The 26,043-nt window shown below is 38.7% G+C and overlaps 4 protein-coding genes across 10 annotated transcripts; 3 read left to right on the top strand and 1 right to left on the bottom strand.

Moving 5' to 3' along the window:
- Positions 1 to 697: 697 nt before the first annotated feature.
- Positions 698 to 7,105, top strand: LOC121752345 (AUGMIN subunit 8-like). 7 transcript variants are annotated; one of them, XM_042147357.1, is made up of 7 exons: positions 698 to 809; positions 2,335 to 4,397; positions 4,716 to 4,835; positions 5,118 to 5,234; positions 5,331 to 5,420; positions 6,372 to 6,479; positions 6,771 to 7,105. In XM_042147357.1, the coding sequence occupies exons 2-7, from the start codon at positions 2,493 to 2,495 to the stop codon at positions 6,852 to 6,854; spliced, it is 2,424 nt and encodes an 807-aa protein (XP_042003291.1). In that variant the 5' UTR covers positions 698 to 809; positions 2,335 to 2,492; the 3' UTR covers positions 6,855 to 7,105. The 7 variants fall into 7 exon arrangements, with proteins under 7 accessions (XP_042003291.1, XP_042003292.1, XP_042003296.1 ...); XM_042147358.1 differs by having other exon boundaries at positions 718 to 815; XM_042147362.1 differs by having other exon boundaries at positions 740 to 809; positions 2,300 to 4,397.
- Positions 7,106 to 7,799: 694 nt separating this feature from the next.
- LOC121752253 (translation initiation factor IF3-4, chloroplastic-like) lies at positions 7,800 to 10,564 on the bottom strand. Its single transcript, XM_042147228.1, has 9 exons — positions 10,221 to 10,564; positions 10,080 to 10,119; positions 9,951 to 10,010; positions 9,647 to 9,699; positions 9,318 to 9,373; positions 9,187 to 9,220; positions 8,682 to 8,754; positions 8,500 to 8,592; positions 7,800 to 8,256 (listed from the first exon to the last, which is right to left on the bottom strand). Exons 1-9 carry the CDS (start codon positions 10,457 to 10,459, stop codon positions 8,113 to 8,115), a joined length of 792 nt encoding a protein of 263 aa, XP_042003162.1. The 5' UTR covers positions 10,460 to 10,564; the 3' UTR covers positions 7,800 to 8,112.
- Positions 10,565 to 12,710: 2,146 nt separating this feature from the next.
- LOC121752064 (eukaryotic translation initiation factor-like) lies at positions 12,711 to 18,272 on the top strand. The gene is made up of 9 exons (XM_042146945.1): positions 12,711 to 13,090; positions 14,274 to 14,345; positions 14,708 to 14,803; positions 14,883 to 15,095; positions 15,528 to 15,619; positions 15,958 to 16,045; positions 16,162 to 16,512; positions 16,618 to 16,860; positions 16,941 to 18,272. The coding sequence occupies exons 1-9, from the start codon at positions 12,935 to 12,937 to the stop codon at positions 17,958 to 17,960; spliced, it is 2,331 nt and encodes a 776-aa protein (XP_042002879.1). The 5' UTR covers positions 12,711 to 12,934; the 3' UTR covers positions 17,961 to 18,272.
- A 2,027-nt stretch (positions 18,273 to 20,299) lies between these two features.
- LOC121751159 lies at positions 20,300 to 21,999 on the top strand. The gene is made up of 3 exons (XM_042145877.1): positions 20,300 to 20,629; positions 20,709 to 21,140; positions 21,209 to 21,999. The coding sequence occupies exons 1-3, from the start codon at positions 20,615 to 20,617 to the stop codon at positions 21,725 to 21,727; spliced, it is 966 nt and encodes a 321-aa protein (XP_042001811.1). The 5' UTR covers positions 20,300 to 20,614; the 3' UTR covers positions 21,728 to 21,999.
- Positions 22,000 to 26,043: the final 4,044 nt, after the last annotated feature.

Genomic DNA, 26,043 nt, shown 5'->3' on the forward strand with positions numbered 1-26,043 from the left:
CTTATGACATTTTCTGTACAAATATATCCTATATATTGATAGTTTTGACAGAGATAGTTGGATTTATTTATGTGGTTTATGATAGGCATTCCATTGAAATCTATGTTACAAATAATGAAATTTCGTTATGTAGCATTTCCAATTTACTCCAAAAGTTAACATAGTTCCAACTTCCAAGTTTAAATATGTCAAAAACAAAACAACAAATATTGCATTTTAAAAGTGATTAATTTACTGACATAATTAGTAATTATATCAGCGTACTACTTAATTCATACACGAACTATTGTTACTTATTGTGTTTGTCTTTAAATGAAAAGATATTTTGCATGTTAAAAATCTTGCTTACTGATTATTAAATATTAATTTCAAACATCTTAAATGGAGTAATAAATTTAAGAAACTATCAAAAAAAAAAAAAAAAAAAAAAACTCATATATCCAGGCATCTTAAATTAAAATTATGGAATTTCGTTTTTTCTTGCTATGCCCTTTTGGCGGTATAGTAGTACTCTATTAGCTTTTGATTGATTTGAAATAAAGGTAGTACTACCTTTTTTTTCGAAAATTAATCCGTGATTAAATAGACTAGTAATAAGGTAATAATAAAGTAATAAAGTCTATAGTCACTCAAAAAAAAGGAAATCTATGAATATTGTTTTTTAAATAACATTAATAATTATGTAATAAATCGTCACCCCGTCTTGTCGATCACAGTATATTATTCTGAAATTCCAACGTCTTAAACGAAAACTTCCACCATTTCGATCACGGCCGATCAAATCTGTCTACAGTCTTTGATTCTTACTGGTAAAGGTGCACAGTTATTCTATTGTTTCAGCTTTTGTTTTAGGTTATTATTAGTAGTATTTTGGATTTGTAAGGATCGTTTATTTGTAAAAAAATTGATGCTTATTGCTGCAATTCAGTTTCAATCGTTTAATCCTTTTCCTCTTTGAGTGAAATTGAGCAAAATCTTACTTGGATGGTTTTATTGATCGGAAATGTCAAATATTTTTGGATTTTTTAGCTGCGCAATCTGGAAATTTAAGCTGATTAAACTGGATTTACTGGAGCTTCTTTTATGGAAATGATTATTGGAGAAATCTATAGTGATGGCAAATTTAAGGACGTGCTATTACTTGGTGCATTTATTCGTGTAAAAGAAACAAATAGAACGTTCCTCGATGTTTAAATTCTGATCTTCTCTAAAATAATCTGATATGAAGCAGATTCTGTTCCTGCATCCGTAAAAAGAAAATGCAAAAAGGACAATGCCAGATATTTTTCTCAACAGTTTATGCCATTAACGATGCTTAATCAATGCAAATTAATGACAATTAGCGGTACGGTAGATTATTTTATTGTTGTTGTAGTTTGTATGGGGTTGTGTGAATTCATGGGGATAGACAATGATCCTTCCAGCACGTGGCCTCCATGTCCTCGCTCTCATATCTTTATAATGATTTTGAATTGTTTACACTTGATGGAGGAAAGAAAGTAGATATAGTATGGATTCTTAATCATTTGTTTTGGAGTTATTTTACTTTTTGCCTTAACTTAGTAGGGAAACCAACAAGAAGATGTGATTTTCCATCTTGTTGATTCTTGCGGACTCAATTGGTGATCAGAAGTAAGTTAAAGAGAGTCATGCTGCTGCCTTATTACTTGATTTCCCCTTCAATTTGCGAGAGAGGAGTAGAAAATTTCGATTATCTGGGCTTATGTGATGATCATTGGGGAGTGTGTCTGTGAGTGTTGACTAATTCAATCGAAGAGATTAAGATCGACAGAATCCCATTTTGTGTGATCATAGGTTGGGATTAGTATAAGAGGCTATGAATGTGAGTCTTACTTGATGTGTGTGTGTGTGTGTTGCATGTACAGCTCCAGCCCAGCCAACCATGGCAATTCCCGTGACAGGGACAAAAGGCTGGGGATCATAATTCAAAGAGGAAAATCTTAAAGCAAGAGAATGCACTCTTATCCAACTCACCCCCTACCCAAAGTAATGCTGTTACTCTTCCCTGTCCCCACTCTTTTCCCACTCTTCCTTAATTTAAAGGAAGATTTAAATTTGCTTTTTCTGCTGCTTGGTTTGTATGATACCCGTATAACATAAATTTACTCTGTTATTCATTGATAGTTTCTACTTCCCCCATCTTTCTGCTGAGTTGTATGATGTCGAATGCAGAAAGTACATTTCTATCTATTGGCTGAACCCAAGTTTGACCTTATGATTTCTGAGATCTTTATTCTTTTTCATCATGACTCAATCTTTTCTCTATCTATTTTCTCAGCTGGGTAATAATTCTGGCTGCAAATTTGTTGGCAGATTTTCAGGACGGTAAAGGATCTCTTGTAAGAGGCATTGGTCCGAATTGTTGATAGATTAACTGGGCTAAGCGAAAGCTTTAGGGGTAGTATTAAATTTAAGGTGGTCGACTAGTATGTGAAGGGGGCCGTCAATGTGGTCTAATTTGCACAATTTGGATGGATGTATATGAACCTGAGCAAGAGCAAGCGTTACAGAAGCAATCTCCTGCTGAGAGAACAAGACTACCACTGGTTTCAGCTAACAACAAGAATGGAGCCACGCCACTTTCCCAAACAAGAGAAGTTCGTTCGAGGTATAGGTCACCTTTACCATCTTCACCCACGAAACGCTGTTCTTCGCCAATCACCAGCAGGACATCATCAACCTCAACGTTTTCAGCAACAGCAAAGAAGGCTGTATCAGCTGAAAGAAATCGCCCCTCTCGATCATCATCACCTCGATCTCCATCAACCCCAATTCAGGATACAACTGCAGAATTGTTGTTGGCATCGAGAAAGGTAGCCGGCTGCAAGATACCAGAGTCCTTATGGCCTTCCACAATGCGGAGCCTAAATGTTTCTTTCCAGTCTGATACATTTTCTGGTCCTATTAGTAAGAAAGAAAAACCAGCTTCTTATATGCCTGATCGAACTCTGAGGCAATCGTCAAATGTTGCTCATAGACAGGCTGAAGCTCCAGGTTCAAGAAAGCCTACACCTGAAAGGAAGCAGACTCCACTTAAAGGTAAGAATTCTTCTGCTCAATCCGAGAATTCTAAACCTGTTGATAGTGTGTATCCACGTATGGTGGATCAACATCGATGGCCAAGCACAACAGCTGGGAAAGTACCCACTGCCCTGGATGATAAGAAAAGACCTACACCTTCTCTTAGGAAGACATCCCCTACACCTTCTCTTAGGAAGACATCCCTGGATAGGATCACTGTTTCAACCAAAAGTATCGACCTGGCTGATATGAGAAGCAAAACTTCACCTTCACCCCGTTCGGAAACAGGTACACCTTCCCGCAGGAGACTATCTCCAGATAGCACCGCCGTTCTTACTAGAAGTAAGAGCGTTGCTGATAAGATCAGCAAAACTTCATCTTTATCCCGTCAAGAAACAGGTTCACCTTCCCCCAGGAGACTCTCCCTGAATGGCACAGCTGGTCCTAATAGAAATATCGACGTGGCTGACAAGACAAGCATGCCCTCATCTCTATCCTATGGTGGAACAGGTGCACCTTCCCATAGGAGACTATCTCTGGATGTCAATGCTATGTTAAATAGAAGTATTGACATTCCAGATAAGAAAAGCAAATATTCATTGTCTCCCCATTTGGAAAGAGGTACATCTTCACTGAAGAGACTATCTCCTGATGGCACTGCTGTTCAGAGTAGAAGTATAGATCTAGCTGATAAGACAAGCAGAACTTCATCTTCGTTCCATCCAGAAACAATTACCTCTTCAATCAGGAGGCCATCTCTGGATGGATGCCCTGTTCCAAATCGAAGTATTGATTTGGTTGGTAGGACTACCAAAACTTCATCTTCATCCCATGCAGAAAGAGGTACACTTTCCCCCAGGATAGTATCTCTGGATGGGAAAAGTAAACCTTTGGTCAAACCTACCAATGATTTGTTAGTATATCATGATGAGAGTGGAATAGCATTGGTCAATGGGTGTTTAGTTGATGATTGTTCACCACAGATTGCAAGACCTAATTCTTCAAGTTCATCAGATAAAACAAAAATGTCAAATGCTGCCGCTAAACATCTGGTTGTTCCAACTCTTGGATTGATATCTACTGTGTCTAGATGGATCAGTCCCTCTCGAGCAAAGGCTGTCAATTCTTCGAGAGGATCCAGCCCTGCTCGGATAAGACCATCCAGCCCCACCAGAAAACTTCAAAGTGCAGCTTCAGTTCTTAGTTTCATTACAGATATCAGACATGGAAAGAAGGCTGCAAATCACATTGAAGATGTCCATAACTTGCGTCTTTTATACAATAGACTCTTGCAATGGAGATATGCAAATGCTCAGAGTGATGATGCATTGCAATCCCAGAGAGTAAAAGTAGAGGTATGAGCTTATTTTGTGTCTATAGTTATGACTCTTCATTTTAATTTTTCCAGCCATTTATCTTTTCCATCGTTAGAACAAATTCTCCATTCTCTTAGATGCACAATTTCTGCATATTTTGAACCTTTTGGACCTCCATTTTGTATTTCTGTTCCCTTTCTATTACCTATTTTTCATTTAAGCACATCATGCTTCTATACTCCATTGGACAAAGTAGGACATGCATATATAAATTTAATTTCTTCCCTCTTGTCTTTCATTTTTAACTTTTAACAAACTCCCAGAAATATAAGCCCCTCTTTAATTTGGATGATGCAGAGAGTGATGTGCAGTGTGTGGGTGGAAATCACTTCTCTTTGGGACTCAATAATGGAGAAAAGGATTGAGATTCAGAAATTAAAGCTCAAGTTGAAGCTTTACTCAGTTTTGGACAATCAAGTAATGCATCTCTTATTTAGACCATAATTCTGATGAACAAAGATGCACCTTGTTTTGGTTCTTTTCAGCTTCCTTAGTTGATATTACTCTCTTCCATTTTCTGAAACATTTCATCATATTCACTGTGTTTCCTAATTTCTGTTGTAAAACTAAACTAGCGTAGATGATATATTTCTCCTTATTTATCCCCAACATGATGCTACTAATAATCCCGTCATGTCATGCTATTCTATACAATGAAAAGGATTCATGCATTTTCTAATCCAAATACAACATGTTCAGATCTGTGGTCTTAACGAGTGGGCATTAATTGAAACGGATCATATTAGCTCATTAACTTTGGCCATAGAGGATCTGCAAGCTAGCACAGTTCTCGTTCCAGTCATAAGAGGAGCAAGGGTATGTAGTGGCCTACTTTGTATGGTAATTTATTGAAGAAAAATGAACAAGTACTTTTGTATAGAGAAACAACTTGACTAAATCTAAATTTTTCAGGGTAATATTAAAACAATTAAGGAGGCTGTATGCTCTGCTGTTGATGTGATGCAGGCAATGGGGTCCTCCTTATGTTCCGTACTCTTGAAGGTGACATGTTGTCTTCTAATTAATTTACTTCTGTGTTTATCTACAAGTTCCACTTAGTTGATCCAGTATGAGTAGACCTATTTTTGCCCAATCCATGTAGGGGCTTCTCATATCATATTCACATGTCAATTTTCTGGATGTTACTAAGGGACCTGATTAGGAGTTGGTACAGATTTTCAACTGGGCAACTCAAGGCTAACATCTGGAAGCACTCATTGCATACTGATTTCGATGTGGTTGAATTTTTTGAGCTTTGTTCTCATACCTGATTAGGAGTTGGTACAGATTTTCAACTGGGCAACTCAAGGCTAACATCTGGAAGCACTCATTGCATACTGATTTCGATGTGGTTGAATTTTTTGAGCTTTGTTCTCATACAAATACTAACATACTTAAGCAAATAAAGTTGCCTAAATTTTGTGGATGGTGGCTTGCCAATGAGTTTTTTGTGACTTATGACCTTAAAATGAGTATATTTTGTAAAATAAATACTTTGATCCTTGTAACTGTATTTAAATTGTAGGATCATTTTATAATTTTTTATATTTTTTAGTTTTATTGACGTAGACAGAGATCTCAAAATGTTTGTTCTACATTTCAGCATATGTTCTATAGCTTTGCTTGTCCTAGAGGTTTCTAAAGTATTCTGTTCCAAATTCTCAGAAACTTTTTGTATTTATTTGATTGAGGATTCTACATACATGGGGGCAAAAAGAAAAATAATGCATTGAGTTCATTATCTTCACCCTGTTAGATGGGCCATGTGTCCCCTTGTATAATTTGAGATGAAGTAATCATAATGTTAAGTAAATATACTTGCTCCGCTAGTAAATTAATCACCATGGTACAAACCTTGGCAAACTTATAGTTTAACCACTTCAAAGTATTTTCTGTGCTTTTGTTGTTATCATCCAAAGCAACAGCCTCAAGAATTGTGCTCCAATCATGCAGGTTGACAAGATGAACTGCTTGGTGTCTGAACTTGCTGATGTAGTAATAGAGGGAAGAGCTATGTTTGATGAATATGAATCAATGTTGATCTCCATCGCTGAATTGCAGGTAAGAACAAGCACCGTGGTCAAAGGATTGAAATATTCCTGTTATCTTCCCTATTTGTGCTTTCTTGTGTAAAACATAATGAGACTCAGTGGCACTTCCATACCCATGCTCAGTTATTAAATAGTTCACTTCAGGTGAATAAAAATATGAGGATACCATATACGGAGTATAACTTTTATGTTTGATACTATTTTCAATCTAGATCCAAATGAGTATGATTTGGCATTTTATTTCATGGTTCTTGTAAGTTTGAGCCAGGAAATAGCTGATTAGGTTGAATGTATTTGGCAGGTGGAAGAATACAGCCTTAGGAGCCATCTACTACAGATGAAACAAGCTTGGAGCAACGATGAAATGACAATATATGGGTATTAAGACAGCTCCAAAGTTCTTGCATACGAGAAAGCTATTTAAGAACTTGAGCTTTTTGCGACTGTAAATGGATGTTTTGTTGCCCATTTTCTTGTCTCGCTTCAGTGTTATAGGTAGGTTAGAAAAAATAAGTTATATTTATTCTTTTTACCCTTCTCTTTATGGCCTCCCTTCATTTTATGTAGTTTGTACTTTGTATTAACCTCCGAAAAAGAATTGACACAAGTTGAAATACAAGGAAAAAGATTCTGATAGTTCATTTATTTACTGAGGATACCTACACAATTGGAATAGTTTCATAAGTTATTAGGAACTCTACTTTGAACATATTGAGAACTTGAATTGCAGTATTTTCATTTGTTGCTTATTAAGAGTCTGGTCTTTGATTGACATCCTAAATCAAATAACCAAATATTTTCAGCTCGGGTTTACTTGTTTGATCTCTTTGTATTCAAAACACGGAGATGTCTCGATTGCTGTTTGAGACTTAAGCTGATTCAGAGGCCGGATTTGGTTGCCCAGAACGCAATGATATTTTGGGAAGGTGAAGCTGATCAATCACTGCAGATGTTTCAACAACGGCTTTCATCAGATACAGAGTTAGCTCGAGTAGTGTAGTTGGTATGATTACAGTTTTCCAACCGTTAGCATCATACTCGAACCATCCATGGCTTCTTTGTGAAGTCAGGTTTTGCTTGTAATTCCCCTGTCTACACGAGCTAGAGCTTGCTAGGACCCTCGTCGATGAATTACCCGAGAAGGCGCTACCCATTTTCATGTAGCTCTATTTGAATAAGTCATTTACATCCTAACTAGAAATCAATTCCTCCAATTCTATTTATCCAATTGCAATCTTCATTTCCAAGTGAATTTCTAGAAAGTATATTTCAAAATAAAAACCAAGTAAGTTTACTTGCAATGATAGAAAATTAAGCAGTGACCAAATGCTTACCAAAAGACAGAAAAGAGAAACTTTACTTTTCCCAAGTTTATTGGCCAACAACATCAACATACATAATTGTCACAAACAATTCCCAAACAACTCCCAAACTCACAGTAAAGTGAGACAAATTGTGCTACTAAAGTCTACTGAGAAACTATAATGGCTGTCCATTGTCGTTTTTACTCAAGGCACATCATTCTTGTACAAGTTTTGCTCTGAACCTCTATACACGGACACGAGCATAGGATCATAAGAGGATAAAGATTAATGCTACCTGGTCATTTCACTTCGTGAGGATACAAAATCGCCTAATTGCACTCAAACACTAGCTGAAACCTCATTTGCTACGGCCTCATCCTTTTTCTTTGGTGGTTCTTGAGACTTCTGTACAACGACCTTGTTTGGCACCAACACGATGAAGATGTTTCTCTCTTTGAAACTTTTGGCTTCCTCAACCGCCAGCTGTGAAGATAACAAGTCGTTATAAGTTATAACCTACCGTTGTCGAATATACACACACAAAGACACACCTAAAACACCAGCATGAGCTATCCATTTTATATCTCATCACAAATTCTACTCAGTAACTTTCACTTCGAGCTAATATTCAGCTTATTCCCATGATGACACAAACAATCTATGGTCAACAATTGCTGGATAAGAAATATCAAATCCACTCAAATCAAAGAGGGTCACTGGTTGTACCTCCCCAACGTCAGCCTGAAACCGTCTGACAAGCTCAATAGCATTATTTCTGAACTCATTTTCACGCCCCTTCAAATTTACCATGATTTTGACCTGCATGAATGATGTTGAATTTTTAAAATCAGATCCTGCAATAATTAGAGTTCCATTTGCTTTTCTCAGAAAAAAGGAATTGAAGCAACCTTATCTCCATCGGCTAAAAATCTCTTTGCAGCTCTCAAACGCACGGAATAGTCATGAACATCAATGTTATAACTGCCAAAGGTATGAGAAGGTAACTAAAATGGAGATGCCAAAAGGTAGGCAGGCAGATAAAGAGACTCAAAGTCCATGGTTTAACATCTTTTAAACTCTGAGATGTAACAAAGTTCATCATCGAGGCATATGAATCATATGATTACAGCAGGTTTGCATCAAAGAAAATGAAATGATGAAATCTGTTGATGTTGAACAGGTACAAGATATTAACGAGTACACTTTATCACGGGCCTTTATTTGAAGGGGTGTTGGCAAAATCCATTTCTATGATTCTATTTACAAAAATTTTGAACTACTAGTCGATGCCTCACACAGTTCTAAGGAACTCCATGGCTGAATTAAGAATTGAAGGCAAAACGATAATTAGCAAACTAAAGCTAAAGCTCTTGACGCTTGCAAAATGCAAATTGGTCTAGCGAGATCACTTACCCCATCTTTAGTTCCTTCATATCCATGCGGCTAGCTGCCATTCACGTCAGCACACTTTAGAAACCCAATGTCCCAATTGCTTATGACTAATGCAAAAACAGAATAAACCCAAAACAAGAAAACATCTTTACCCAAACTTTTCTTCTGCTGGTCTCGCTTCTTCTTCTGCTGCTCGTACTTATATTTACTGCACGAATAAATAAACAAATATGTAAGTACAAATCAGCCCATCGTAATTAGCTGAAACAACATCTGCTTTCTGACATAAAACAAGAAAACAATAGCGTCGGTCTATTCAATGAAATAGTATATTATGGATCAGTTGGGTATAAAATCCTAATATCCCGGTTACAGTCAGATGCATTGTCCCAAGCAAACACATCAATGATTAACTTGAGATAAATGTTCAAGATCATCCTAACAAAAGATAGGAAAAAACAAGGAGCAACAAATGTCTTACTTGTAATCCATAATTCTAACAACTGGAGGCTCTGCGTCCGGAGACAATATCACCTAATAAGATACAAATCCAAAACAAGGAGAAAACATCAGAGCCTAGCCTTATACTTGTGATTGATTCATTAGTCATCACCATTACATTTTTATCCTAAAGAGACATAATTTATCATGAAATAAAATAATAAAAATGAAATCTTGAACTCCCACAATATGAACCATAGCTATGAAGTAAGAAGGGAGGCAGAGGAACAAATTCAGCAAGAAAGTATAGAAAAGGATACAAAATAGACCAATAAAGAGCATACCAAGTCAAGCTCAGCATCCTCAGCCATTTGAAAAGCCTGAGCTTTTGTTACTACTCCAACCTAATCAAGATCACAATTTTCAATAAAACTAAACCTTCCTCCATAAACACACTAACCACACACACTCACCATCTTCTGCTGCTGATCAATAAGCCTAACAGTATCCGACCTATTCCAAACCACCAAGATTGAACACCACACATATTAAAAAATAAAAAACAAAAAAAAAATCAAATCTTTATCTCGGGACCACGCAAATTCACAACTCACTTAACCGAAGAGAAGTCTAGGGCTTCATCCTCCGGGGGCTTGGACCTCCGCGGCGCGCCTCCGCCTCCTCCGCCGCCGCCGTAGCGGGCGGAGATAGTGGTGCGAATTGAGGGGCAAGGGACGGTTTTGGGGCTGAGGATGCGGATGGAAAAGGGGTGGAGGTGGATGGAGGAGGGTTTGAAGGTTTTGGGCAGTTGGGATTTACAGGGATGATGGAAGGTGCTGGTCAGACCAGCCATGGCGGGAGGGTTGGGGGTGGGGAGGGTTGAGCAGTGGTGGGGTGTTGAAGTTTTAAGCCCACCAACGCATGCAGGAGACGATTATCATCTTATCCAGAAAATGTTTGAGAGATTTTTTTAAATCAGCCTTTGATATTTTTATTTATGCTTACCGAGATCGAAAAATTAGTAGTGGTAGCATCATGATCGTACATTCACCTTGAACAATACTAATGCAGTTAATGCCAATTTAGTTTAACATCTCATCCCTTAAAATTCGAAGGGATATGGTAGAGTGACATCAAATTAGTTTATTTTAACTAAATGGTTAGAGGATCGTTCCTTATCTTTGGGTATGAGTTAGCTTTTAAATTTTTAGTACAATTGTCTCATTCTTTGAAGTGCCTACAAATAAGTATGGGGAATAGTTATTCGGCTTGTCGTGGATATCCTTGGTCTAATAACAATAAAACATCTCATCCTTCAAGTTTTAGGTCAATGATCATTCCTAAATAGAATATATCATTTGATCAGTCTTTTACCGCTTAATGTACCAATCCGTTGTTGGCACAAAGGATACTTGGCAATATAAAAGGGGCTTGACTCGCTAGTCAGAATCCAATTGATAGTATCATCGGATAAAATTCAATATGAAAAAAAGTTTAAATTAGGATAAAATTCAATATGAAAAAAGTTAAAATTACAACTTAGATGAAAAAAATCATGATACATTAGTACATAAGAATGAAACCCTAAATTAAACCAATAGTATTATGTTCGATCATAGTAGTTCGTTAATTTACTCAACATGATTTTCTTTTGTTACAATTTATATTCTTACATCTCTCATTTTTCAATATCTCATAGTAGTATCTAGATTGTGTAAATCATGTTCGATATTTTATTTATATAGCTAGTAATTCTTTACTATTATTCACTACATTATAATCGAACGGATGTGATCCAATTTTTTAATTAAAAATTAATACAAATAACCGTGGTGTACTTTATTGCCTAATTCATCTTTATATTATTACAGGGATTTTCTTATCTAAAGATGGCTACTTTCCATTCATATATTCTTTACCTAAAACCCCAAAATAAAAAGATGGGATGAAATCCAATGCACAAAACGGCAACAAAACCTCAATAATACAAACATCCATAAGGTCATCTACATCCGTGTCTCAATACCGTCTCTTAACCGTCTCATCCTTTCACTATTCATGAGCCCACTGCACTTTTTTACCCCATCTCTTAACTAAGAGACAGCACATGCATCCCTCAATCTCTTAACCATCTCATCCCTTAACTATTCATTCAATTTCATTTTTTATTTTTATTTCCAACAAATTCAATTAATAAAAACACACTTCATTAAATAAAATAAAATTACAATTTCAAATTCTAAAAAAACAAAAAAACACATAATTAAAATCCTAAGAAAATAAAAAAACACACATAATTAAAATCCTAAAAAAATAAAAAAAGACATAATTTAAAATACTAGAAATTAAAAATTGCACCCTTAAATTATAAAAACTACTCCGCCGGAGTTTCTTTCACCGGACATTTTTGCAGAAATTGGAGAGGAAAGATAGATGATATAGTGTTTGTGTGGAAAAAATGGTGGGGGAATTTTGTGTGTAGTGTTATTTATAGATGAATGTGGGAAAAAAAATAAAAAAAAATAAAAATGGGAAAAAAATAACGGCTGAAAAAAACGGTCAATTTTTTATATATTCATATTTAAAAAAACAAAATAAATAAAAATAGCCTAAATCGAAGCCCACTCGCAGAGCCGGCGAGTGGGCGTCGCGCACCAACCGCTGCTCGCCACTTGCCCGACGCGCGTGGCGAGACAGCCCGCGATATTATAAATTTTGGTAAATGCAGTGGCGTTAGGGCATCCGCAGCGGCGTCTCGCTGCGGTCTCATCTCGCCAGGCGTTAGGGCATCTGCAACGGCGTCTCGTCGGGACGAGACCGGGACCGCAGCGAGACGCCGCTGCATTTACCAAAATGTATAATATTGCAAATTTGGTAATATACTCTTTAGGATGTATTTAATTTTATATTTTGGGCATTTTGGTTTATGATTCATCATTCATGTGTGAAAAATCGACCTAATTTTACACGAGGGTTTGATATGATAAAATAGTGAAATTGCCTTAATAAGTTGGTTTTCCGAAAATGCCCTCCAAAAAACCAACCCAATCTTCCACTACAAATAAGGGTTTGCCTCTGTGCATATATAAACACACCGCCTACCCATTGCACTCTCCTTTTCTCCCAAACAGAGGGAGGAAACGCAATATCTCTCTCTCTAAAAATCGCCCTCCTATCCTTCCAATCGCCGATATCTTCACGTTGCACGTATATATATCTACATATATACGTAAGAATACAAAATATCTGTATATCACGCATATATAGATTCCTCTTTCAAACCTTTTGCGGCGGATTCAACTGTTCGGTGGATTTTGATTTGCGAGTTATGCAGGCTGATCAGACAGTTTTAAGCTTGAGACCAGGTGGCGGCACTCGTGGCGGAAGCAGAGCATTCGTCTCACGCTTTGATTCATCTGCGGCGCCGAATTCCGATCTGCCCGTGCTGCGTCCCCATGGCGGCGGTGCTGCTTCTTCTCTCAAGGTAGTTTCTTTTTTTTGCAATCCGGTGTCAGATCTAGGTTTTCTTGATTTGTTTTGGGATCTTTTTTGTTGATTTATTAATTTATCACGTTGTGGTGCATCTGCAGCTTTATGCGTGATGATTAGTCTACTGTGCTGTTGTCATAGTGGTTTTTTCCCGATTTGGAATGAGTGTCTTTTATTGTTGTTGTATCTAATTTGTCGGGTACTTTTTTCTTGGAAATTTTTGATTTCAGCATTAGCTGATTGAATGGTTTAGGCTAAATATATTCTTTATTATTTAAATTGTTAGCAACGGTTTACATATGATTGTTTTGGGATTTTCAATTAATTTTCTCTTTGGCTAATTATACTGGAAATTTTTTGTTGTGTTAAGGAATCTAATAACGGTTTCCCCCCCCCCCCCCCCTGAAAGTTCAGATATTTCAACAAAGAGAATAAAGTCGTTTTTGCATTTTCATATTAAAAACATATAGTAGATTGTTTAGAACGTGTCATCTTCTATTCACGAGTGGTGGAAGTTGAGTTTTTTAGTATTGATTTACTGATCTTTGGCTTTTCTTTCAAGGTGAGTAATTTCTGTAATCTTTAGAATGTAGATATATGGGCCTAAACAATGCATAACTGAAGGCCCATTTTTTAACTAACTTGGTGTGCGTATATTACCAGTGTCTTGTTGTGTCATTGGAAATTTGAGCAATTGCATATATTCCTGTATGGGAAGGGCCCAATTGATTCCTTTTGCAATAATCAGATTGTGCAAGCATTTTTGGTTGCAACACTCTATTTTTTGAGAAACTGAATAATCCTCGTTGATTTTTGTGTTTCCCAGCTTTTGACATTGAATTTTTGGGGAAAGCACCTCTCATACTCTGTGGCATCTTGCAATCATTGTACCTTTAGTTATCTACTAGAGATGTAATTCAACATATGATAGATCTTTCTTGTATTACCGTTCTGGATTATTGTCACTCAGTCCAAGCCCAACTCCATGATGTTATTTGTTCATCTGTGTTATTTGGCTTAGTTGTTTCCCTGTGCATTATTCTCTCAGTTCTCTTAAAAGGCAATTCTGCATGTAAGCTAACTGGCAGTTCAGGAAAAATTCTGGGAAAATAGGAAATTATCAAGTACACTTGTTATTTGTAATGCTAGTTTTAACTGTCTTTTGCTATGTATTACAGACTGGAGAATCTCGATTTGAGGGTCATGAGCGGATCCGTTACACTAGAGATCTGTTACTTAAGCTAAGGGAGGTAAGGCTTCTTGGTGCCCTTTTTCTTCAGTAAATAAACTCTTGATAGGTTGTGATGGTTTATAATAAACACATTCTGCATGTTCATCCTTTCATTTCAACATTTTGTACAAGATGTAGCATCGACTATCTAAAATTTTAGAAGGAAAATAATTTTCCATCTGTTCCAGTTTCTTTACATGTCCACTATTTTTCAGTCCGTACATGATTTTAGGTCCTGTATTACCTATTTGGAGATGGAGATGTTCACCATTTGATGGATTTTTGTTGATATATGATCTAGCTTATTTGAAGCTAGCAGCATGGTAGTGATTTTCTGTATTGATAGCAGCGGTTTGCTTTTTGCTTGATATTCTTCTATAGGTGGTTACCACCATCCCAGAGAAAATTTTGAAAGTTAAACAAGAAGTTGAAGCTGAGTTTGGCACAGACATCAGCTGGAGTCGTGGAGAAAGCAATGTAAGTTCCATAGGAATCTTATAATCACTTGACACTATTTGATACTCCCTCCTATAAAGTTTAGTTTCCATTTCTATAGGTTCCAGATCAGCTCCAGAGCCGTTTCTCTGAGCTGGACAACCGTGACTGGCGTAATCGGTCTACACAGTTGCCTGCTCCTGCAGAGGAGAGATCCTGGGAGTCAGTAAGAGACAGGGACGGTGGAAGGTGGCAACAAGATACTGACCAGTACAATAAACAAGATCAAACTAACTCACAGTATGCCAGATCACAGATATCTTCAAACCAAGGGGTAAGTTATCTCTGATAATTTACTGTGTATTTGTATGCTAGTACAATACACTGTTTGAGATCTAATCCTGACCTGGTCTGAAATTTATATCTAGATATTGAAGTCCTTCACCAGGATAACAAGCTCATATTTGTAATAATGTGATCTTGGCTGCACACTTTTGGGTTGTGTATCTAACATGTCATCCGTCATGTATACCCTAGGTCTTGTTATACTGCCCAAGCTTTTTTGGTTAAAATGCCTAAAGGATCCTGGGAATCTTCCCTATTTTCTCTTTTCCTTCTATTTCTCTTAAGCCCCAGTTATTTATGCTGGGTGTGACGATAGAGAAAAAGAGAGTTCATGCTAGTCATAACTAGAGCGTATACTTTACCATTGTTTGTGGTTCTTTCTGAAGTTATTGAGTGTATTTTTGTGCTGTGTCTGTAACAGGTTGTACCGACTCTAATCAAGGCTGATGCACCATGGTCTGCTCGAAGGGGAAATCTATCTGAGGAGGACCGTGTTTTGAAAACAGTGAAGGGGTAAAACCTATTTTGTTAATGTTATTTCTGATGCCCATACACTGCCTTGTTTTATTAGAAGTTTTCTTCTACTCTTACCTATGTGGGTTCTGCTATCTATCTTTTATAGTGTTCTTTATGCAGTCCTACACTCTTACCCATATTGTTTGTCAATGTTTTGCTTTGAGATACTATACGGGAAATACCATAAACTGGAGTCTTGGGTTGGATTATTGAATTGACTAGCCGACACAGTCTTTTGGATTGTTGATGACTTCAGTTTGCAGATGCTATAGTGTAGGATGATACTGACTTCTTGTTATGTATAAGTTGTGCTTATCACTGTGTCTTCCATGCAGGATATTGAACAAGCTGACTCCTGAGAAATTTGATCTTCTGAAGGGTCAATTAATAGATTCTGGGATAACAACAGCTGATATTTTAAAGGTAAAAGCTCCTGGAAAATAGATTTCTGGTTTTTTTTATATTCATCCCATTGGTCTTCAATCCTGATACACCATAATTTGTTTGTTTCTAAGAGCTTTTTATTATTTTGTCATCAGGGCGTTATCTCCTTGATATTTGACAAGGCTGTGTTGGAGCCGACATTTTGCCCCATGTATGCTTTGCTCTGCTCGGACCTCAATGCAAAGCTTCCTCCATTCCCATCAGATGTGCCCGGTGGCAAAGAGATTACATTTAAGCGAATTCTCTTGAACATATGCCAAGAGGCATTTGAAGGTGACGACAAATTGAGGGAAGAGGTCAAACAAATGACTGCTCCTGAGCAAGAATCTGAGAAAAGGGATAAGGAGAGGATAATCAAACTTCGTACGCTTGGAAATATCCGCTTAATTGGAGAACTTCTGAAACAGAAGATGGTTCCTGAGAGGATTGTCCATCACATAGTTCAGGTTCTGTTTTCCTATCTCATCTTGTGTGTGCCATTACTGTTCTTTTATTGCAGAAGTTGATCTTATTCCTCTTAGCTTATATGTGACATGAATTTTTTTTAGCAGGAACTCCTGGGACTGGACAGTTCAAGTTGTCCAGAAGAGGAGAATGTTGAGGCCATATGTCAGTTCTTCAACACAATTGGGAAACAGCTTGATGAGAACCAAAAATCGAAGCGGATCAATGATACATATTTCAGTCGCTTGAAGGAGTTGGGAGCACACCCTCAGCTGGCTGCACGACTTAGGTTTATGATACGTAATGTTCTAGATACGCGTGCAAACAACTGGGTACCAAGACGTGAAGAGGTAGCATTCATAGCCTATTATTTTCTCTTCATACATATTTTCTGTGGTTATATTTTTGTGTTTGTGTTGTTATTTTCAAGGTAAAAGCCAAAACCATTACCGAGATTCACACGGAAGCTGAGAAGAATATGGGGTTACGCCCAGGTGCCACTGCTGGCTTGAGAAACAGCAGAGTAATGGCTGGGGGTCAAGGGGGTCTCTCTCCTACTGGCTTTCCAATGAACCGTCCTGGTACAGGTGGTATGATGCCAGGGATGCCGGGAGTAAGGAAAATGCCAGGAATGCCAGGAATGGATAATGACAATTGGGAGGTTCCTAGATCTCGAAATATGCCAAGAGGTGATGGTTCAATGGCTCAGCCTCCTGCTCGTGCTCAGCCTCAACTTCCAGGGAAGACACCTTCTGTTAACCCACGATTCCTACCTCAAGGTACCGGTGGTTTCATGGGTAGCAAAACTAGTGCTCTCATGCAGGGTACGGGTGTGCCTGCTCGAGCTCCTACTGTTGAAGCTGTATCTGAAGCACCTGCGCCAGTAAGACAGGCTCCAGCTCCAGTTGCTGACCAGCCATTGCCTTCAACTGCAAAAGTGAGTCTTGACGAGTTCAAGAGAAAGACGAAATCGCTGATGGAGGAATACTTTAGCATCAGACTTCTCGATGAAGCATTGGAATGTGTTGTAGAACTGAAGTCCCCAGCTTATCATTCTGAATTTGTCAAAGAAGCTATATCACTCACATTGGAGAAAGCACCCCCATGCGTCGAACCAGTTTCTAAACTCGTGGTCTACTTGTTTGAAAAGAAGGTTGTTAATACTGATGACATTGGAACAGGGTGTCTCGGCTACGCAGCGCTACTGGAAGATCTTGCCATTGATTTACCAAAAGCTCCAGCTAATTTTGGTGAGATTATTGGGAAACTTGTCTTGGCAGGGGCACTTGACTTCAAGGTTGTGAAGGAGATCGTGGTAAAGGTGGGCGATGACTACTTCCAAAAGGCCGTCTTTGCAGCTGTTAAGAATACTGTGAGTAACGACTCGGCTGGGAAGCAGTTGCTGAATGCGCAGGCGTCTGAGGTTGCTGCCTGTGAGAGCCTGTTCTAGACCTCATGCCTTGTTTCGGGAGCAACGCGACTTGCAACCTCACAGACAAAATATGCAAGTGATGTTGGTTGGCTGGATATTTTGCTGGAGGTGGTAATAGTGTATTTAATAGAGAGGAAAAGTTTAGTTTTTAAAAAAAGAGATTTTGGTTGCGCATTGTGGCTAATCAAGGCCATAATCGCTGGAGAATGGGATTTGAGAGTCCTCTTGTTTTGTATTAGTTGTCAAATTGTTTATTTCGTCATGTTAAATTTTGCTAATTTTGTGAGATCATAATTTAATTTTAATCCAAGATATTTTCCTTGCGATTTACTCTGCTATGATTTCTTTTTTTTTTGTTTGGTTTGACCACAGGTGTTCTGGCGGAATCGGATTAATCCTGCTTGATCGGACTTGCGGATTAAGGCCGAAAGTCTCCCAGCGGGTGGTGGAGTTTGATAGATTAATCTGCCATGATTTCTTTTGTCATTGGAGCTTATATATAATTTGGTAGATTAATGTTATTCATTTGAGCCAATGGAACTTGATAACAATATCTAAAGAGAAAATCGGGTTTCTAGGCCAATTGGCCTTTAAAGTTACGCAAATGTACCCACTCTGTTATCTATTCCAGTTATAGGAAACACGCCAACCTCATTGGCGTTTTGTTTTAGTGAAAACGCCAACTAAGATAGCGTTTTATAATGTCTCGTATTTTGCCCGTATTGTCTCCCATTACAGTTACGTTAAAACACGCCAATTGTGTTGGCGTTTACTACCTAAAAACGTCAATTGCGAAGGCGTGTTTATGAAATAAAAAACACCGATGGAAATTGCGTATTTTCTAAAAGACGCCTTCGAAGTTGGCGTCTTTAAGTACAGAAACGCCAACTACATTGGCGGGTTTACGTAAAAAACGCCAACCCCAATGGCGGGTTTTTACAGACTGTTATAGCAGCCCCTCATCTTCCAAATCGCGAAAAACACACACCACACACCATTCGCGATTTTCCATAGTAGCAGCGCCTCTCGTCGGGAATTCCTCCTACTCTCCGTGATTTCGCCCTCCATTTATCAATCGGTACTAGTTTTCCCCAAAATCTTCCAATTTATTTGGTTAGTATACTTATCTTTTACATTATTAGAGTAATTGTTGGATACTTAGCTAGGGTTTGTAATGGGTTGCAATTTGAGTTGAAATATTGTGCATATGGATTATTTGTATGACGTTAGTGTTGATTATTATGTTGAGTTGTTTGGATTTAAGTGAATTTGTGTATAAATTTGATTATAAACCAAAATCGTAGGGTTTTAAAACTTGAAAATTGGGCAAATTGATTTGGTTTATGTGGGTGTTGGTTAGTGTCTTTGTTTGTAGTTTGAATTGTTAATATTGTGTATATTGTTAGGTTGAAATTGAAATTGAAATGGTTAGGTTGGTCAAACTAAAATTGGGTAAGTTGAATTTGTGGAGAATTGATGTATATTGTGCATTTGAACGGTTACTTTTGTGTAGGTGAATTGTGTTATGATGTTGAAGTTGTGTATTGTGAATTATTTGATATAGGTGTTCCATTTTGTGATATTGTATAAAATTGTTTGTAATTATTGAATTTGTTTAGGTTTGTTTATTGTTTAATTTGGAATATGAATGTGTGTAGGTAATTTATGGCATCTTCTTCAACTTCTCGTCGTCGGCTCTTATGTGGTCCTGAGGACCCCTCCGTATTATATCTGCAGAGACAACACGTCTCTAATAACATATGGGCAGGAGTGCCATCGGAAGACGTACGGTGTAGAAGATACGAAGGAATCATATGGGATGTTCCCATAAATCCTCGTGTTTTGGCGGTTATAGATGAGATGGGGTTCGGCGGGATGTTGAGGTGTGGTCAACCGAAAGACATTGACCACCATCTTATCACCGCTTTGATCGAACGTTGGAGGCCTGAGACTCATACGTTTCATTTTCCAGTCGGTGAAGCGACTGTGAGCTTAGAAGACGTGGAGGTCTTATGGGGCCTCAAAACTGACGGTGAGCCTCTGACGGGTTACATCCCCACTAAGGATGTCGGATATTGGAAGGATGTTTGTTTGGATTTTCTTGGCTTTATTCCAGATGCAGTTGATCTAAAAGAAATGAACTGGAAGCAGACAAGCTTATCAAACCAACTGCGGATTGAGCTGAGTGATGACCACGAGCAATACATGTACAATCAACGTGCTCGTGTGTATTGTCTGCTGTTACTGGGTGGTCTACTGATCCCGAACGCCACCGGTAATAAAATTCCCTTCTTCTACCTTCAGTTTTTCATGGATATAGAACAATGTGGTAGCTATAGCTGGGGAGGTGCGACTCTTGCCTGCTTATACCACAATCTATGTGAAGCTGCACTTGGTAAGAGGACCGATGTCGGGGGAGCTCTTACATTGTTACAGCTGTGGGCTTTGGAGAGAATCCCAATTATTAGACCGCAGATGCTGAACCCCACGCCCGTAGACTACTTACCATGTGCAGTCGCGTAAGTTGTCCACTAATTACTTTTTTAAGCATAATTGTTATTGATTTTTGTGTTGTTCGCTCATAATTTAATTTTTGTAGGTGGACTGGTCGGGCCTCTTATGTAAAAGCACCCGGACATTGCATTGAAACTTTCAGAGATCAGTTCTCAACAATGCATGCCAATCAGGTAATTTACATAACCTAAATTATTGCTAGATTGCTGTTTTTGATTGAACTTGTTTTGACTAAATAAGTTTCATATTTAGTTTATTTGGAGGCCGTACGTCAATCGAAATCTGGCGGATATTTGTGTTGCCGGTCGTCCTATATGGACGTCGATGACAACACTAATCTGCTGGAATATGGTTGAGCCACACATGCCACAGCGAGTGCTGCGACAGTTTGGGATTGTCCAACCGTATATCCCGCTTGTCGACCGGTTCCACGGAACTGATTTTACGAAACAGGATCGCCGTGGCAAAGCAGGTCGGAACTGGGTTGAGTGGCACGCCAAGCATATACAAGATTGGCATAATAGGCACGACACGGTGTATGTTGATTTGGAGTACTCATTCGAGCCTGTTGCTACTGATGAGTACATGGATTGGTTTCGCCGGATAACCGTGGTGTACCTAACAAAACCCGGCGTGCATGCTCCTGAGGGCTTCCATGAAACGGCGGCCTCTCATCACTACGCGGTAAATTTCAACAACTATTCTTTATTTATATTCATATGATGAAATGTAATTAACACTGAAAATTGTAGGTGGATACCCTTCACAAAATACGCCACTTTCTTAGGGAGCAAGACATGTCAGGACGGCCGGATTTATTCACCATTTCGAGGATGGTTGAACATGGCCTCCAGATATGTGGGGAAGCTGAGACGATGGACTACCGTCCTTCCCAGCGCTCTGAGATGGACATCGAGGTGCCCGTGCGGCAAAAAGCGAAGCGGCGTGGAAAGAAGAAAGTTGGTGGACAGTCGTCATCATCAAGGATGGATACTCAATTGGTTGATGATTCTGATGACGATTTTGAGGCTCCTCCTCCACCAAGATCTGCCGTGCGGGGTCGTCACTCTGTCAGCCACACGGGTGGTACAGGAGAAGATATCGGTCTCAGCGATCAACAATCTCCACCTCGGTCTTCTGTGAGAGACGACTTTTTTGATGTTGATTTAGAGAATGCTGTCGTTGAAGATACTCCTCCGTCCAGAATCCCTAAGACCAGTATCGGGAAGGGAATCCGTAGTTTGTTTATGCGGAAAAGGCGAGACGAGTGATTTTTATTGGTGTTGGTTGTAATTTGATACATTCTATATAAATTGGTGTTTTTTTATTGATTTGACCGCTTCATATTAGTAATTTGATATATTCTATTGATATTGGTGGTTTTCATTGATTTCCCGTATTTATATTGTAAGTTGATAAATGCGCGGTTTTTATATTAGATAATTGGGCTATTTGCAAACACGCCATTCAAGATGGCGTTTTTAAGTTGGTAAATAAATTGTGCAAATTTTGCACACGCCGTGGCTGAGCTACTGAACAAACACGCCAACCTGATAGGCGTTTTTTTGATAACACGCCACTTATGATGGCGTTTTTAAATAACGCCACTCACAATGGCGTTTTATATAACTAAAACACGCCAACTCCATATGCGTTTTTTAATCACGCCACTCACAATGGCGTTTTTAAGATGGGCAAATTTTTGATGGCGTTTTTCCAACGCGGAGGTTGAGCTACTGAACAAACACGCCAATACCAGTTGGCGTTTTTAAAACACGCCACTTAGGTTGGCGTTTTATCACAAACACGCCAACCGCATAGGCGTTTTTTACTAAAACACGGCAATCGCATAGGCGTTTTTACCAAACCACGCCAACTTCAATGGCGTGTTTTAGTTAAAAAAACAGCCCAAGCCAAAATATAAGTATAACATTTCGTGTGTTTCGATTCAAGCCAAAATGTAAGTATAACATTACAATGTTCAATTCAATAAATATCTACGATTATAAACAGAACAATGTTCAATTCAACTAAATAGTTGTTACACGTTCAATTGTCTCGCCTTCTCCGGGTAAAGAAGCTACGGATACCCTTTCCGATTCTGGCGGTGGAGAGTCTAGACGGAGGAGTATCTTGCACAACGACATTCTCTAGATCAACCCCGAAAAAATCGTCTCGCACATAAGACCTAGGTGGAGAATGTGGGATATCACCGAGCCCGATGTCTTCGCCTGTATAACCAGTGTGGCTGACAGAATGACGACCTCGAACTGCAGATGTTGGTGGAGGTGGAGGCATAAAATCGTGAGAGGCATCATCAGTGTGGCTGATAGAATGACGACCTCGAACTGCAGATCTTGATGGAGGTGGAGGCATAAAATCGTGAGCGGCATCATCTACCAACTGAGTATCCATCCTCGAACGAGCATTCGGGCAGTTGCGTCTGTCGTGCCCTGGTTGACGGCAATGTTTACATCGGCGTTGGGTTCGTGGCTGGTCAGTTTCACGGACATCCATCTGATTACGAATCCTAGTAGTACGGTATCGACCGCGACTTTTAGGCATTAACTGAGCTCGTGAACATTGCAAAGTCCATTCAGGCACGGCCCAATAATCTTGGTGTCTGATTGGATTGAACACCGTAGAATATTGGTGTACCCAAACACTTGTGCGGTATACGTTATCAACAAGCGACAGCATGGGCTCGTTTCTAAACCGCGCAACTGCCGCTGCATGTGAACATGGAAGTCTCCACATCTGCCACTTTTGACATTTGCAGTTCGACTCCAAGTACTTTACCTTCCACTTATTACCACCCTTTCCACCAATTCGACTCTTTGTTCGAACCACATAAAGCCCTGCAATTGTGTTTGGGACTCTCACATTATGTAATTGACCTTTTACATCAGATTTACACACCTTTGCATGGGCCCACGGGGTAAGTGGTGTGGCACACTGTGTTGCTGCAAGTGACCGCTCATTAAACCATTCTATTGTCCTCCAAAATATCAGATCAATGCAAGCTTTAATTGGGAGTTGTCTTGCGCCTCTCAACACATTGTTGTAAGATTCCACCATATTAGTGGTCATCTCACCCCATCGTTTGTGTTTGTCATACGCCAAACTCCATTTTTCTAACTCCACGGCATCAAGGTACTGCACGGCCTCGTCGTTGATGGTTCGAAGTAAACGACGTCTGTTCTTAAACTTGCGTTTCTTGGTAGCAATACCAATTTTCCAAACAAGTCTTTTTACCATGATGCCTTTATGATTCTGCAAAACATTCTTTCTAACATGTACCAAGCAAAATCGGTGATGCCCCACATTGGGTTCTTCTTTCCATATGGGAGAATTCATTGCATCTATGATTCCCACATGCCTATCTGATATTACACATATTTCATGCTTTGCCACGTGAAGTCTAATACGTTCCATAAACCAATTCCAACTTTGTATGGTTTCCTCATCAACAATGGCATATGCAATAGGCAAACATTTCTTATTAGCATCAAATCCAACGGCAATAAGAATTTTACCTCGAAATCGTCCACGTAGATGAGTTCCATCAACGGTTAAAACTGGTTTGCATAGTTGAAAAGCCTCCACAGCTGGACCAAAAGCCCAAAATACGTACTTGAAAACCTTGTTCATACCGTTGCTTGATCTGTCATCATGCAACCATTCGACAATTGTGCCAGGATTTTGTCTTTGCACCTCATTCAAATAAGCTGGTAAAACTTTGAAATTCCACTCCCACGAACCATACACAAGCTCAATAGCTGTCCTCCGAGCATACCATGCTTTCTTGTAACTAACTTTCACATGAAATCTATTTTCAATATCCGCCACAATTGCTTTTACCTTGTAGCAAGGATCGTTTTCTATTTGATGGCGAACACTCAACGCTATCATACCCGACGTAAGATTAGCGTGCCCATTATAATTACGATCCCCCATGCAAGTATGAGCAGTGCTAAACACTCTAATTTGCCAGTGTTCATCATGCTTCCTCAGTGTTGCTCGGCACTCCCACAAACATTTAGGTAAGGACTTATCTTTCGGATTTCCTTGTGGCCACTTACAAACTGCATGCCATCTCTTTCCTTTACTTTCAACGACTGTATATTGGCGGATTTTTTTCAAATGCCAATGAGTGACAGCTGACTTCAATTCCAATTTGGTTTTAAATTTAGTATGCAACCCGACATTGCTCGGATCTTTTTCACTCCAATAATGCACATTGAGATCATCAGACTCAAAGTTTTTTGGATCAAAACTATCATACGGACCTGGTAAGGTGCGAAAATAGTTCATACCAGGCTGTGGGAACTGTGGAACTACTCTTTCTCGTACTGCTCTTCCTCCAGTTGATGTTTCTCCAACCACTGTTTCTCCAACCGGAATGGATGTGCTTGGAGCAACAAATTGGTCCTCATCCGACGAAGCACCATCTGAATCTGTACTATCCGGGTCGACATCTTCAGAATCATAAGGTGATTGTGGATCAAGAAAGTCGGCTTTATCAGGACCAATTATGGCCTCAATCACATCACAGTTGTCACTGTCCCCTAAATGCACGCCTCCAACATCAAAATCTTGTGTTGTATCGAAGCATGGTTCTTGGCCTCTCGTAGACGTACCAACATCAAAATCTTGTGTTGCAGCGAAATATGGTTCTCGGCCTCTCGTAGACGTACCAACATCATTACTCATGAGAAGATGACTATGTTGTTGAGTAATTGACGAATACTCAACATACAATTCAATTTGACCTCCTGTAGTCATACTCTCACTAAACATTATTGGCATGTATACTTCTTCTAGTAAAATACCTATATACGTGATTGAAGATCCATGCCATATATGACGTTTCCATACTATTTGAAGTTTGTTTTCAAATATGTTTATCCCCATCCTTTCACAAATTGTTTCCACAAGCTTATCGTAGGAAATACTTTCATCCAACATAATCAATCCTTTTGCAAAAGGAGGATCATATGAAATAACTGTTCCGGGAATTATCTTTCCACCCCAATATAAATAGACACACCACGTCATACTATCTGCATTAATGTCAAACACAAATATTGGTCAAAAATATTTCTTTACAGTACACTACAATATATACTATCATAACAACCTATCAAATATGGGTAAAAAATTAGATATACTACAACATATAATACCATAACAATTGGTCAAAATATTTCTATTAATTACAATACAATTTATAATACTATAACAAACCAGCAAATAATTATATAAATTACACTACAATATATACTATCATAATAATCCAACACAAATATTAGTACACTAATGTTTGGAAGAATAATGAGTACAAAATTCGATATACTAACCGATTACGAGGACTAATATTTGGAAGAATGAGCCACAATAGAAATCTACACCCTTCAATCCGACCAAGGCAAGATTTTTCGCGTTTTTCAGTTTTGGGAGGTTTTTTCGCCGTTTTGGAGAGGGAATGTGACGATGGTTTTGCGATTTTGGGGCAGAGCTGGAAGATAAGGTTCAACAGAAAAACGCCTACGCAATTGGCGTTTTTTTCTAAACACGCCAACGAAAT

Source organism: Salvia splendens, chromosome 10 (genome assembly GCF_004379255.2).
Source record: "Salvia splendens isolate huo1 chromosome 10, SspV2, whole genome shotgun sequence".
NCBI classification, from domain to species: domain Eukaryota; kingdom Viridiplantae; phylum Streptophyta; class Magnoliopsida; order Lamiales; family Lamiaceae; genus Salvia; species Salvia splendens.